Genomic DNA, 15,251 nt, shown 5'->3' on the forward strand with positions numbered 1-15,251 from the left:
AATTAAATTTTTCCTTTTGGAACGACAAATTTTAATGAATTTTTGCATATAACAAATTTATTCGGGGGGGCTCGAGCCCGATAGCCACCCCCCTAAATACGCCACTGGAGTACACCATGCAAATGTATGATTTACAAATATAACGCAAAATAAATAAGTAGTATTATATGGGTATAGCTACGGCTCTGCACTTTACTTTTGTATTACGCATGTATAAGGAGACAATTTGTTTATTCTTCATTGTGTAATGTTTGAATGTATGATACACAATGTTTCATTTTTCTGCATATTTATTCTTTCTCTATTATTATATTTTTTAAAATTATTTATTTCTTAGTAATTTCATTGTGTAGTATTATCAGAACAATTTAGCTGTAATACCAGCTGAACCTACGCTGTTTACACTGCGCATAGTTCTAATGTGAGCGTGAATTTCCTTCCCCTTCTCACTATATCTGTGCAAGTCCTTTTATGGACACAAGTAAAGGACAGAAAGATTCTCAGAGGGAGTAAATAGTTATAAACAAACATACAAATGTAGTATTTTAATATATAGAACGTTAGAGTAAGTTTGTGGCAAACTTGAATAAGGGATAAATGATACCAAATGCAATATTTTTCTTATCATTTCACATCCGAGTACGCCTTATTATGGATCCACAAGCCTTCAAAGTTCCCAGCTTGTAATAGGTTTTGTCATTTAGATTAAAGCAAAGCGCCTGAAATGTCTATCAACTTGCTATACGTAGCTCCTCTGCTGGTTGTTTTTCGCAAGGTTAAAGTACTAGTAACAATATTAAATTAATAAGGTCAAAACAACGCCTAAATATATGGAATAAAAAAATAGACTTTTTTTTTTTTGAAAATTTGAATGAGAACTGGCAAACCTACACAAAATTTGGAATCGACCAGCGATAACGACATGTTTCTAGCACTTGTAGTTTTCGAGATCTCATTGTCACAAGGATTGGGGACAAACATATAGGAAAAAATAAACTTTGCTTTGGAGACAAACATATAAACCTAGCATTTTAATATATAGACTAGCTGAACCTGCGCTCTCTACACAGTGCATCATTCGCATATGAGCATAAATCTCCTCATTCCTCACAACATCTATACATGTCCATTTACAGACACAAGTGAAAGACGTATTGATTTAAAAAAGACAAGGGGTATCATAAAGGGGAGACGTTTTTCGATTATTTTTTCTCAATATCTTTCACCGTTTGCAAAATTTAAGCCTACTTCCGGTTGGAGTTTCTAATTCATGTATGACCAGTGTTTTGTTCCTTCTTGCATGCAGTATGTAATAAGCAAATACATTACACACACAATTAATTATAATGCCAGTTATATATGGTGTTCATTGGGCAAAACACTCAAAAAATAAAGGTTCATCTTAGACTGGAAAACTGGTTATTCTTTCTTTTCCATTATTATTTGGCCATGAAACAAACGCCTGAGACATATACAACCGCTATATACAACAATGTGGTGTTGGAATGTATAATGCGTAGGATGTGATGCTTTAGTTTTTTTTTTATTTCAACACTTCCAATGTACCCGCAAAAATGTAGTAAAGAAATAGTAGCCATGTTTTTTTAAAATATTTAATTAGAACTGGACAATCTACATGAAATTTGCAATCGATCAGTGAAAACGTCATCTTTCTACAGCCTGTAATTTCCGAGATCTCATTGTCGAAAGGATTGACCACAAACATATAAATGTCCACAACATATAGTTTAAAAGAACTCGGAAGATGGCAGCACAATTCACGTGCATTGATTTTAGAGAAGGTTTATTAAAATACAAAGTCTTCGAACAATAATTTTAAAACATAAACTTTATGAAAATGATGTATTTAACTAATTTACTTTAAGTACACATACTCAAAATGTTATGTTTGTCTCTGTTAAACGTGAAATCATACATAACCGTAATTGAAAGATTTGAAAGCCAAAGTTATAGGTTGGAGCTCAGTCGCTTTTAATTGCTATTGTAGCATTTTAATAAATAGATAAACAAATAATGGAAAAGTGGAAATTACCAAATATGGAGCTAAAGTTATGAAAACAAGAACAAAAAAACGTTCCTACCTGGACCACTGATCGGAACCATTGCTTCGGAAAAGTCTTCCAAACTGTATCCTCTTGTAATGTCTAACTGAGACACAACAGCAAAACTCTTGTATGGCATACATTTGACTTCTTCTTCTTTCTTGTAACCAATAGAACATCCACATACCCTTGAGTTTCCAGAACTTGGAATACAAATATGTTCACATCCGCCATTAAAGCTCAAGCATGGATGATTAATTGCTACGACAGAAAAAAATAAGTAATCTAAGATTTTGCTATTTTAAGTATAGATTTTACAATCTGTTATATTCAAGTAACTTGGGTGAATATAATAATAATAATAATAATAATAATAATAATAATAATAATAATAATAATAATAATAATAATACGCTTTGCATTTTGGTTCAATTGTTTCCATTTAAATAAATAGGTAGAATAGAAATATAACGTGAACATATTTAAGGTGTACACAATTACTTGAAATAACAAATTGACGGGATCAAAATGAAATGAAAATAAAATCTTTCAGTTTAACGTCCCACGTTTATGTCTGTCAGGCTAAGGGAGACGGATGATTAAGGCAAATAAAGGATGATGAAATGATTGGTGGAATGAGAATGCGGGAGGAAACGGGAGTGCCGTGAGAAAACCCATAGACACGATCACTGGCGATAAACTAACGGCCGGCAATCGAACCAGGGACTCCTCACACCAGAGGTAAGCGCTCTACCACTGAGCCACCGTGTCTCTCGTTTGACTGACAGCATCAATAAACAATACTTTCAAACACTAAGCACTCACAAATGACTTTCCATTTACATAGAAAAGATGCAGAAATGACAGATTAACTAAAATGAAATAAGATTTCTAGTTTTAGGTCTCACTTTTATGCCCCTGTAGGCTAAAAGAGACGGAAGAGCAACCCACATTATGCTTCATTTTTTGGGTAATTATGCTTTATTTTTTTTCCAAATTATGCTTTATTGTTAATTTCAGTCATTGTTTTATATTAACCGTGTATAATGTAAAATATTTACTATACATTAAATATTCTAAATATCTTGATCTATTTATTAATATTTTATGCAACCAGTTTCTTTCATATTTAATGAAATTTCTACTTAATGCATTGTAAAGAGATATGCTTTACTCGAGTCAGTTTTTGTTTCACTTGTGTGCGCCTTAGAGGTGCATATACACAGAAAGGGAAAGTAAAAGATATCACCAAAAAATACAGAAAGTGCTCAAGTTCAAGAGGTACACATAACAATATTGTGTGTAGTTCTTGTGTATTATTCGTTGTTGGTGGAAAGTTTTATTCATTTCCTTTTTTCTTTTTTCTCCACATCAAAGGATTACACCGAAAAGTTTACAGAAATAAGAATAAGCTTTTCATTGTTGCACTGTTATATTCTCAATGATTTTGCTTTGTAAATATTGGTTTTAAAAAATATTAATATAGTATGTTAAACTTGGAGTTAAACAGAATTTTCCAAGAATTGTGCTATATATTTTAAATTATGCTTTATGCTTTATTTTCTAAAATTATGCTTTATTATGCTTTTAAAATTAGTTTTCTTCTGGACCCTTAAATAACCACAACCATATGTCTAAATTGCTATTATGCTTTTTATGCTTTTTATGAATAATAATGTGTAGGGAAACAGGAGAATCCCAAGAAAACTCACGGAAATGGCACTGGCTGAAATCGAACCAGAAACCCCTCGCATCAGAGGTGAGCGCTCTACTACTGAACCACTGCGCTCGAAAAGACTAACTGAAAGACAATTTAATGATTACACTGTATTCTCGTTGTATATGCATTTAAGAAATCTGTATGATGTAAAGACGAGCCATATGATGGATTTTTTGTTTCTTAAGAAAACCGTGTATATAAATGTAATAACAGATTTTTCTAGTCATTATAAAAATGTTTTCTCTCTAACATGCTGTATTATTTCTATGTCAATTATCAGGAAAGAAATCAAGTCTATATATATATATATTTTTTAAAAAAAGCACACTTTACCTGGACGTTTCCTAAAGATAGTAAATGTCTTCAAATCGGCTTCGTTATCTATAAGTGTTTTCGGATTATCACCTGAGGGTAAGTCGACGCGTTCTATTTTGTCATACATTGGATCCATAAAATATAGACGACGATCTAAGACCTCAAGAGATTTTGGAAGGGCAATGTTATTCTTTTCAGAGAGAAGATCAGTAACCTTCTTCCCATCGACATCCATTGCTTTCACCTGTGAATGATATTAAATTTATTTTTAATATTAAGTTAAATTAATTAAAGGTATTGGTTAACTTTTTATAACACACTAAAATTACTTAATGATGTAATTGGATGGAGATTAACAATTAGATATTAAATTTCTATTCACATAGACATCCAAATCTTAAGCGGTAATTCGACGAAATATTTCAATAACCAATTCCATGCTCCTCACGCGTGTTCTTAAGAAATTACGCTACTTGTAGAACTGTATTCCTCCATTGTAGAGAAAATGTTAAATGTCTCTTGAATCGTTATTGGTTTCTGACAAGAAATTTTACAATGGAGGAAAGTATGTTTCTACCAGCAGAGAAACATCATCATCATAAGTATCCTGTCATTATTGGCAGGTCACTTGCCACAACTGAGATGCTTCCCATGCTGCACGGTCTTCAACTAACCACTTCGTCTTCACATACGATTTTCCTGTTTTAATATCGTTCATTAATTGTAGTTTCCTTCGCCCTCTCCCTCTCTTTCGTGCCACCATACCCTCCAGTACGTCCCTCATGATACAATTCTTCTTACCCAATGTCCCAACTAGTTTCTCTTTCTTTTCTTAATAATATCTAAAGTTGTTATCCCCTCACCACCACCACCATTTCTAATACCCTCTCATTCGTTTTCTGTTCAACCCAGTTAATTCTCTCCATTCTTTTCCACAACCACATTTCGAAAGCTTCGAGTACTTTTCATTCAGTCCATATTTCCATACAGTACAATATGCCACACGAAGCATTTTATGAGCAAAGAAACAGGGATGAGAAAAATCACAATTTGATTATTGAAACATTGCGTCGAATTGCCGTATACCATTTGGATGCTTGTGTGAGTACAAATTTAATTCATAACACACTAGTACATTTTTCGTAACTTACATTAATAAATTAAATATGATAAACATTAAAGGTTTTGGGATTCAGAGGATAAAAAATGTTCTTAAGATTGAGGTCCCATATATGTTACAAGTTTAAGGAGTCATCAGATGATGTAAATTTGACCCTGAGTAAAATGAATTTGTCAATAATTAAATAAAGTTATTAAATAGGTCTATGTTAATTCTTTTTGGAGAAATTGGAATTCTGAAGAAGATTATAGAGTTAGCGAAGGCGTGACATAATAAAACAGTAAGGTTCGAATAGAAAGAAAGATATCTGATTCTTTCGGTGTTCATAACTGAGAGTTGTGCGGAACGCCGCCATGATGACGTGCAAAATCACATGGTAATGTTGTCAAGTTGAAAATGAAAAGAGATTAGTGAAAGAAGATAAACTAACAGCATAGCTGCTTGTTAAATGTAGGACGCAAAAGGAACAATTAGTGAAAAACGGAAAACTACATATGTTAAAAAGAGAAAATGTGAATTATATGAAATAATAAAATAATAATCAGTGCTAAATGCAATTACAGAAAGAAAAATATAAATATAAAACAGTGGAAAATAAGCAAATAAAATTTCATAAAAATAAATAATTATTAGTTCCTTGTAACTGGGTGGTGTTACAATGTTTTTTGCTATCTTTGAGAAAGTAATTTGTTTACTAGTAAATTCAAATGTATTGTTACATAGGGATTTCAACATAGTTCAACAAAATGGCAAGTAGTTCCCTACCACAGAAGGAATTTCTAGGTACGACTATGTTGACGATCTATCTATAAGCTATACTGACAAATCTTTTACTACTTCCAAGAAATCCAGTGGAATATACAGGGCAAGTCAAAATGATAGACCCAATTTCAGAAATTTATTCTGTGAAATCTAGTAAACATATGTTATTGTGAGGCATTGCTAAGAAAGGTAAACTGTGAAAGTTTTCTTCAAACATATCACAAGTTTTCTATATAAGCACCTCGCGTAACGCGGCACACATCAAGCTGATAGTCTATCTCTTGCCAAACCTTCTGCAGCATGTTGCGGTCAATAACACCAATTCATTTCATGCTCGCGGCTGACTCTTAGCGATAGAAAGTGGAAACACTGCTTAGAAACTAAAATTCGATGGTTAACCTTTCAAAGTGCATATCTCACAATAGATTTCACAGAATAAATTTCTGAAATCGGGTCTTATCATTTTGACTTGCTCTATATTGTTGGGTGCTGCTTCAGAGCACCAACGCACTTCTATTGCATATTTTATGAAGATTCGCTGTCATATCACATGACATTCAAGACATCCAGCGTAGTGAAGAAATGAGTTGGTGCTCCAAAACAGTATGCAGGAATACATTCCACAGAATGGCTGGAGGTAAAAAAAAAAAAAAATGTTTTTAATAATTAAAATATCCATCCTATTGTATCGTTAAATAATCATTATCTATAATCAGTGGCGTATTTAGGGGAGGACTTCCGGGCTTAGCCCCCCCTACCCGAAATTTTATTTAATATATTCTGCAGTAAATGAAATATCTTGCAGAATTTTCCCATTTCCAGGAATAAAGTTAGCAAAGCCCCCTCCCCCTCCCGAAACAAAACCAAAAATGCGCCACTATCTATAATCGAGGTTATTGTGTTTCAATTTAAAGGAATTTTAACATCTTACAAATTAGAAAGAGGTGATGCAGAAAATTGCATCCATATACGGAAGTTTATTTTTGTTTTACGTGTAGTTTTAAGTTAGTATAAAATATTCAAAGCAATTATTATAGTTCATGCAGTAACTCTTAATATACAGTAATTTATTTAGAAAGGCAGTTAAATAATTTTAAAAAATGTTACCTTGGCTGGATATTGTGTGCTATAATATAGCATTTTCTTTTCTATGTCAATAGTTATTGCCTCTGGTCGTTCTATTTCTTCATAGAGCAAAACTGGATCTGTTCCATCCATATTTACTTTACCGATTTTCATGGGGACTCCATAGCCACCTTCGTCGACCCAATACAATTTACTGAAAGTAAGCAATAAATAAATTAACTTTTCCTTTAATAAGTTTGTAGATTATATATATAAAAAATGTACATACTATTCTCAACAACCTCAAGAAAAACTGTACCTAGAATTTATGACGCAGCAAGTAAATAATTATTCTGTGCCATGAAATTAGAGCTTGTAATAATTTCAAGAGATATTGACAGATCAACAGAAGATTCAATATCACAGAGATATACCTAGGAAGAAGATGCGGAAAGATGATTTACAGAAAATTTGAGGGCTTAAAATACTCCTAAAAATTAACAATAAACAAATAATGTCTTGATAATATAGGCATCATTATAGGTATTCTGCCTTTATTGGCAGGTCACTTGCCGCAGCTGAGAAGCTTCCATGCTCCACGGTCTTCCGCTAACCTCTTCGTCTTCGCGTATGATCTTTCTGTTTTAATATAATCCATTAATTGTAGCCTCCTTCGCCCCCTCCCTCTCTTTCCCGCTACCATACCCTCTAGGGCGTCCCTCATGATACAATCTCTTCTTAGGCAATGTCCCAACCAGTTTCTCTTCCTTTTCCTAATAATATCTAAAAGTGTTCTTTTCTCACACACCATTTCTAAACTCTCTCATTTGTTTTCCGCTCGACCCAACTAATTCTTTCCATTCTTTTCCATACCCACATTTCGAAGGCTTCCAGTCGATTTTCGTCACCTTTACGTAATGTCCACGTTTCCGCCCCATACAGTACAACACTCCACATGAAACATTTTATGAGTCTTTTTCTTAACTTTTTATTCAAGATCCCACAAAACAGACTTTTCTTCCTCCTAAAGGCTTCTTTCGCCATTCCTATCCTTGCTTTTATTTCACGTTCGCACTTCATGTTATTACTAAGAATACTACCCAGATATCGAAAACTATTCACTTGTTTTATTTGGTCTAGGAATTAATTCGTGCGGGTGGACAAGAGATGGCGCAACGAACTGAGCGTCCCACAGTTCCTTGTATCCACACATGTGTTGCAAACCCCTGTCATCGCGTATCGTTCGTAGTATAGGGCAGTGGATTAAAGCGTCAACAACACCAGTTTGTAGTTAACTGAACATGGCGCAATTTGTGCCTGATAAAGTGTTTTTGCGGGGTGTCCTGCTGCATTACTTTAACATGCAGAAAAGTGCGACTGAAAGTCATCGTAATTTGGTGGAAGTGTATGGTGACCATGCTCTAGCTGAGCGAACGTGTCAGAAGTGGTTTGCACGGTTTAGAAGTGGTGATTTCGGCTTGGCAGACCAAGAGCGAGCTGGACAGCCAAAAAAAATTCAAGACGAAGAATTGACAGCATTGCTCGAGCAGGATTCGTGTCAAACGCAGGAACAACTTGCAGCAGCATTAGGCGTTGATCAAACAACAGTCTCCAAACGCTTGAAAGCCATGGGAATGATTCAAAAGATGTCACATTGGGTTCCACATGAATTGAAAGACAGAGACGTTGAAAGACGAAAAACCATTTGCGAATTGCTGCTTCAACGACAGAGCAGAAAGGGGTTTCTGCATCGAATTATTACGGGTGATGAGAAGTGGATCCATTACGAGAACCCTAAACGAAAAAAGGCCTGGGTGAAACCAGGTGAACCAGGTCTATCACAACCAAAACGAGATATTCACTGTGCGAAGGTTATGCTGTGCATATGGTGGGATATGAAAGGTGTGGTGTACTATGAGCTGCTGCAACCGGGTGAAACTATGAATGGAGAACGTTATCGACGACAATTAATGCGTTTGAAGCAAGCTCTGGCCAGAACACGACCAGAATGGGAGAACAGACATGATAAACTTATCGTTCAACATGATAACGCTCGCCCACATGTCGCAAAACCGGTCAAAACCTATTTAGAAATTGTCGGATGGGAAGTTTTACCCCACCCGCCGTATTCACCAGACGTTGCTCCTTCGGACTACTACTTGTTCGATTGCATGAACAACGATTTGATTGGACAGCGGTTTACTTCTTCAGAAGATATCGAAACATGGGTCTCTGACTGGATCGCTTCCAAGGATGAGGACTTCTTTCGCCACGGAATCCATACATTGCCTGACAGATGGGCGAAAGTGGTGGCTAGCGATGGACAATATTTTTCTTAAGGTATTTATGTATTTTGTGTTTGTACTACAGCTTCAATGTGTGCGTACCAACCGCACGAATTAATTCCTAGACCAAATATTTTCTCCCCTCCTACTTTTATATTTGACACAGACTCCTTCGTTCCAATCACCATGGCTTTTGTCTTTCTAACATTTATTTTCATCCCATATTCTTCAAAGCCCTTTCTCATTTTTTCTAACATCTTATTGAATTTCTTTTCAGATTCTGCAACAAGCGCCATATCGTCTGCAAATATTATGCATCTAATCATGCTACCTCCTACTGAAATGCCATCATCATCATGTAGGCTCTTTTTCACTATCTCTTCTAGATAGACATTAAATAGTGTTGGCGAGAGGCAGCATCCTTGTCGAACTCCCCTTCCAATTGTACTCTCTTCCGTCAATTCTTCCCCTATCCTAATACTTACTTGTTGGTTCATGTATAAGTTTCTTATTAGTCTTCTATCTTTCCATTCCAACCCTATCCTCGTTAAAACTCCCAATAACAATTCCCAATACACGCGGTCAAATGCCTTTTCTAGATCAATAAATACAACATACACCTCTTCCCTTTTTTCTATAAATCTTTCACCGATCGCCCTTAATAATCCAATGCATCTCTTGTACTCTTACCTCTTCTGAACCCGAACTGCTCCTCCTCAACATCTTTATTTGTTCTTTTATATAACTTCCTGTTCAGTATTCAGAGTAGAATTTTAGCTGCATGAGATATGAGACTAATAGTTCTATAATCCTCACATCTCTTTGGGTTCGATTTCTTAGCCATCGGTATCATAATCGTTTTCAGAAAGTCTTTTGGCCACTCTCCTGTTTCATATATTTCATTGCATAGTCGCAACAATTCTTTCTTTCCCTTGTCTCCTATATTTTTAATGAATTCGATTGGTATGTTATCTATTCCGGTTACCTTTCCATTCCTAATCTCGGATATAGCCTTTTCAAACTCATCCCGAAGAATACTAAATCCTTTATCATCCTCGCCTACTTCATTTTCTACTTCAACATTTAGGCTACACGGTCTATCCCTACTCTCATATAAGTCTTCAACGTATTCTTTCCACCTTCCTATGACCTCATTTCTCTCGCTGACTACCTTCCCATTCTTATTTTCTACTGCCATCATAATACCCCCTTGTTTCCTCCGAAATTCCATAGATTTCACCTCCTTGTACATTTCCTCATATTTCCCAACTCTTTCTAATTCTTCTATGTCCTCGCATTTTCTTTTGTAAAACTCTTCCCTCGCTCTGTCTGTTTCTCTTCGTAATTCATTATTTAACTTTATGTACATCTTTCTGTCCTCTTCTGTATCAACCTGTTTCCACATCTTCCTCTCCCTCATTTTCTGCAACATTGCTCTGTAGCCCATGGTTTCTTATCAGTTTTGTGTTCGCGGTAACCTACTGCTTCTTCTGCAGCCTGCTGTAAGCAACGTTTAATATGTTCCCACCGTGCGTTACTACCTGCGCCTATCCTTTCCTCGTTTGAACATTTTTCTTCGAATTTTTCAACGAAAAGATTTCTTATTTCCTCGTTTTTCAACTTTTCAGTATTCAACACTTTGTTACCTACTTTTCTTCTGCCTACATTTTTCAGTTGAATATCTACTTCGGCCAGCACAAGATTATGATCAGAGAAAATATCAGCCCCGGGAAGGGTCTTCGCGTTCTTTAAGCTATTCCTATACCTGTCCTGAATTCCTAATTTTCCTCTACTTCTTCAGTTGCATGCGAAGTCGTCGGTGCATATGTCTGTATCACCACTAGATCCTTCGTTTTCCCTTTAAGTCTTAACATCATAACTCTATCATCAATAAATTCTACTTTCACTACCTTCTCCTTTAAGCGCTTTCCAAGAATTATTCCTACGCCATTATGACCGCCCTTTTCATTACCTGAGTAAAACATTCTATATCCTTCGCTGTTCAATACCCCATTATCTTCCCATCTAACTTCACAAACGCCTACCAAATCTAAATTATTTTGTTTCATTTCTTCTTTAAGATTTTCTAATTTTCCTCCCTGTAACATAGTACGTACGTTCCATGTCCCTATCCTAAACCTTTTGCTCTTTCCTGTCTTTCTTTCTCTGTCTGTCTTCCCCCCATTATTACTTTCTCGTCCAATAGTCCTTCCCAAGCCATCCCCCTCCCGGAGATCCGAATGGGGGGATATTTTACCTCCGGAACTACATTTTGACCTGCGAAAGACCATTGTTCATATGTTCTATTTTTGCTGCCAGCAAACTAGGGAAAATAGAGTGATGGTTTCCCGTTGCCTTCCACCCCGCAGTATTCCAGCCGTTAAAGTTACTCTAACCACGCCTGGGACTAATGTCCAAGTTGCCGTACCAATCACTATGATTTCCGCCAACTTGGCTACTGGAGAACTGCTGCCTTCTCCCAGAACACTCTTCGTCTGGCTACTCCATTTAGACCAATTCGGTAGGGGTAGCTCTTCTGGTAGTGAACTACCACCGACACAGCTCTAAATTTCACTGTAGCACGCAATCCTCCCCACCCGACACATAAGTGTCTTCGTAAAGGTGGGAGATAATTTTATTTCTTAGATATTGCAGTATGAACTTGTGGGCAAGGGTAAAAGTGGATCTCAAAAAGGTAGAAGGACGGTAGGTAGCGACATGACGTCACGCCGCCCTCCTTCCTATCTTTGCCCATTGTAATTTTTTAGGAACTAGGGGGATCCATACATATTTTTTGGAGGTCCTTCCGCGTCCCCCCGCACTTTTACACCTGCTTGTGGGAAATCGATTTCGTGGTAAAGTAATTGAATACTAAAGTGAGACAGTGTGATTTGGCATAATCAATTCATACTCAGTTCAGCTTCTGAATAGGAGACTTTCTAGTAGTCTCTTAACTTTATGTGAGGAATGTCTCTCAAAGAACAAAGATATTGGCATATTTAGATAAAACATATACAGCAGCGCCGAAATGACATTGCATCTAAAATATGATACCCCTCAAAGCCGGTTTATTACTCCTCAAAGAGCATCAAATAAAGGAAGCTACACAACTATAATGTGCTGCAACAGTGTAAGCTTTTAGGAAAGAGTGAAAAACTAGTGAGACAGCAAACACTTCTCCAGGTGCAAAATCAGTGTATTGGGACTGTGTTCAATTATATTGCAACGAAATTTATTTTCCCATCTTTCACATAACACTATCGCCAAAATGAACCAATTCGGACTTGTGTTTATTAGGATTTTTTTTTTTTTTTTTCGTTTTGGCAGTACTTTCATCTCTCAAAATTCATGTACAGTATTTTCACACTTCTGTTCTTTGTTTTTGCAAAACAAGAGACAGAATTAAAATTTGGGAGGCATAATGTTTTCTTTGCAAGACAAATTAATTTGGGCATTTCAATAGAAATAAAAAGTAATGTGTAGCACCTAAAATTCTTAGCTCTAGTCATTATACAGGTTGACCCAATATAACCTCTCATATTTTAAAGGCTAATAAAACGAAAGGTATTGCAGGTAGAAATTTGTTCATTCAAAAATATAAAATGGTGTTGAAAATTGTTTGTTAATGCTTTGTTCTGATTTGAAATGAAACAGTTGGCAATACAATTTGAAGACGATTTCTGAAGGCTATAGTTTGTAATTGCTCAATATTCTCAGCTATATTGAATTTTCTGGTCGGCTAGATTTTTTTTTTTTTTTTTTTCCAACACTGAGCCCGTCGTTCGGAACTGCTCGATCCACTGCAAGTTAGTCTTCTGATCAGTAACAGTTTCATTACGTAGAATAGCAAATTTAAAGCGAGAAACTCTTTGCATAGTAATCGCTGCTTTTATAAAACATTTCTACTGCATTTCGACTGAAAACAGCAGGAGAGTGGTGAGCGGAAGGAATGACCACTCTTCTCGCCCTTCCACTGATAGCGCTACAGCTTGTCAATTATGTGTCATTTCAACACACAAGGGAACAGAGTAATTCAAACCAGAACGAAGTAGTTACAAAATGTATTCAATACCATTTTATGTTTTCGAATAAACAAGTTCCTACGTGCAGTACTTTTTGTTTTATTAACCTTTAAAACGTGGGAAGTTTTATTGGGTTACTTATAATTTTATACCCGTTATGATTCAATCGTTAACTGAAAAATACACATTAAATATCAAAAAAGATTTTCACAGTGAAATATTCCTTACCCATCACTTGGATCCAAACACATTGATTTAGGTTTCGCCACAGATGTCCTGGTACCATTGTTGGCTAATATAATAATCCTGTGTTTTACTTTGCCGTCTACTTTAACAGCTTCGATATTTGAAGCCATTCTGTTGCCAATGTACAGATTTCTTCCCAACCAATCGAATGCAATCGTGTAGGGTGCGCCAACAATTCCTGTGTCTCCGTTCCCCAAGAAGGAAGTTTTGTTTCCGCCACCGAGATTTGTAGCGTAAATTGTACACTGAAAATAGAAATGAACTATTTAAGAATAAAGTGTCGAAAAGTACTGTACATAATAAACATACTACACGTACTGAACTGTTTACGCTATAATATTACATGTAGTAGTTATACATAAAGCTGTCATATTTTTACACAACCAAGTTTTGAAATCCTTTAATACAAAGGAGAAGACCTTAGAAATGGAAAAACTAAAGAAATGATTGGGACTGATGATCTTAAAACTGTAATATAAATGTGAAGAAAAGTACCAGAAATCCACTGTCATTGTTTAGTACATACAAAAGTGACCAGTTTGGGCTATACACTATGTTTACATAAATATTATACTTTTCATGTATCTATTGCAATGAATGTGACATACCAGATGTTTATATTAATAACAATGATTGATTATAACAATGATTGATGCAGGGACTATACGAAGTAAATAGTTTGTAAGAGTTAATATAAAAATTATAAATGTTTCAGCGCATGTTAGGATCATTGTACTTACTTTATATATTGTAACTGTATTCAAATTCAGCATTATATTTAAATTCAAAGCAAAATTTTCACTTGCGCTTAATGACATAGAACGTACTTTTCAATAAGTACCAGTGAGCATGGGCAAAATGTGCTGCCTCCAAACTTTATGATACTCTTCGTAAAGTACTTTAACCATGAGTCTGCCCAGCTGTAAAGCACCCCTACATTGTAGTAGTATAACTACTACTTTAAAAGCAATAATATAAATTTTTAAATATACTACTTACATTTTCATCGTCATCCTCTTTGCCTTCCACCCAAAATATTGTTTCAGTTTTCCTGTCGAAGTCCAAGTCAATTCCTCCTTCAATACCCACAACAGGTGTTAGATAGCCACTCGATTTGTCTTCTGGGGTTAAACTGACGTCCACAATCTGAGTGGCTTTCATTACCATCAGGAATGGAGTCTCCTCTGAAAACAAAGATATAAAATTATTTGTTGGTTGGAGAAAATTACTATTATTCTTATAGCAAAATACAATTATTATAAATACATATAATAGATATAAAAATAGTTACTACTGTATTAAGTACTTCACTTTAAATAGTATAAAATTTCCTATAATAAATTTCTGACGTAAAATGATACTTCGTAGATTAAAAAGATCTAAAAAATCGAGATGTACCTAACCAAAACTCTTTAAATAAAGAGCATAAGCCTATTCTTATCTTAATACCATTAATGCATTGAAGTTGCGAAGAAATAATTGAGTATCGATATATACTATCAATGTTATAGTACCCTTCCTCCAAAGACATAGGTTTAAAAAAAAATCATTTTTACAAATTAGAACCACTTTCATCCTTAAGAAGAAAAAAAAACCCTAATGTAACACACAAAATGTAACATAATAGTAAAGTGTAACCAGTCGCTTATTTAT

The 15,251-nt window shown here is 35.3% G+C and overlaps 1 protein-coding gene across 1 annotated transcript in view; it reads right to left on the reverse strand.

Annotated features, from left to right (window-relative positions):
• mgl (low-density lipoprotein receptor-related protein megalin) overlaps positions 1 to 15,251 on the reverse strand; it is a 298,877-nt gene that overhangs the window by 67,245 nt on the left and 216,381 nt on the right. The window contains exons 23-27 of the mRNA XM_081747000.1: positions 14,598 to 14,782; positions 13,581 to 13,843; positions 7,088 to 7,259; positions 4,117 to 4,342; positions 2,103 to 2,324 (exon numbers count right to left, since the gene is read on the reverse strand). Of these exons, the coding sequence (XP_081603126.1) occupies positions 2,103 to 2,324; positions 4,117 to 4,342; positions 7,088 to 7,259; positions 13,581 to 13,843; positions 14,598 to 14,782 (1,068 nt within the window). The remainder of the gene's footprint in view (positions 1 to 2,102; positions 2,325 to 4,116; positions 4,343 to 7,087; positions 7,260 to 13,580; positions 13,844 to 14,597; positions 14,783 to 15,251) is intronic.

This window comes from Thermobia domestica, chromosome 18 (genome assembly GCF_964235325.1).
Source record: "Thermobia domestica chromosome 18, izTheDome1.hap1.1, whole genome shotgun sequence".
NCBI classification, from domain to species: Eukaryota; Metazoa; Arthropoda; class Insecta; order Zygentoma; family Lepismatidae; genus Thermobia; species Thermobia domestica.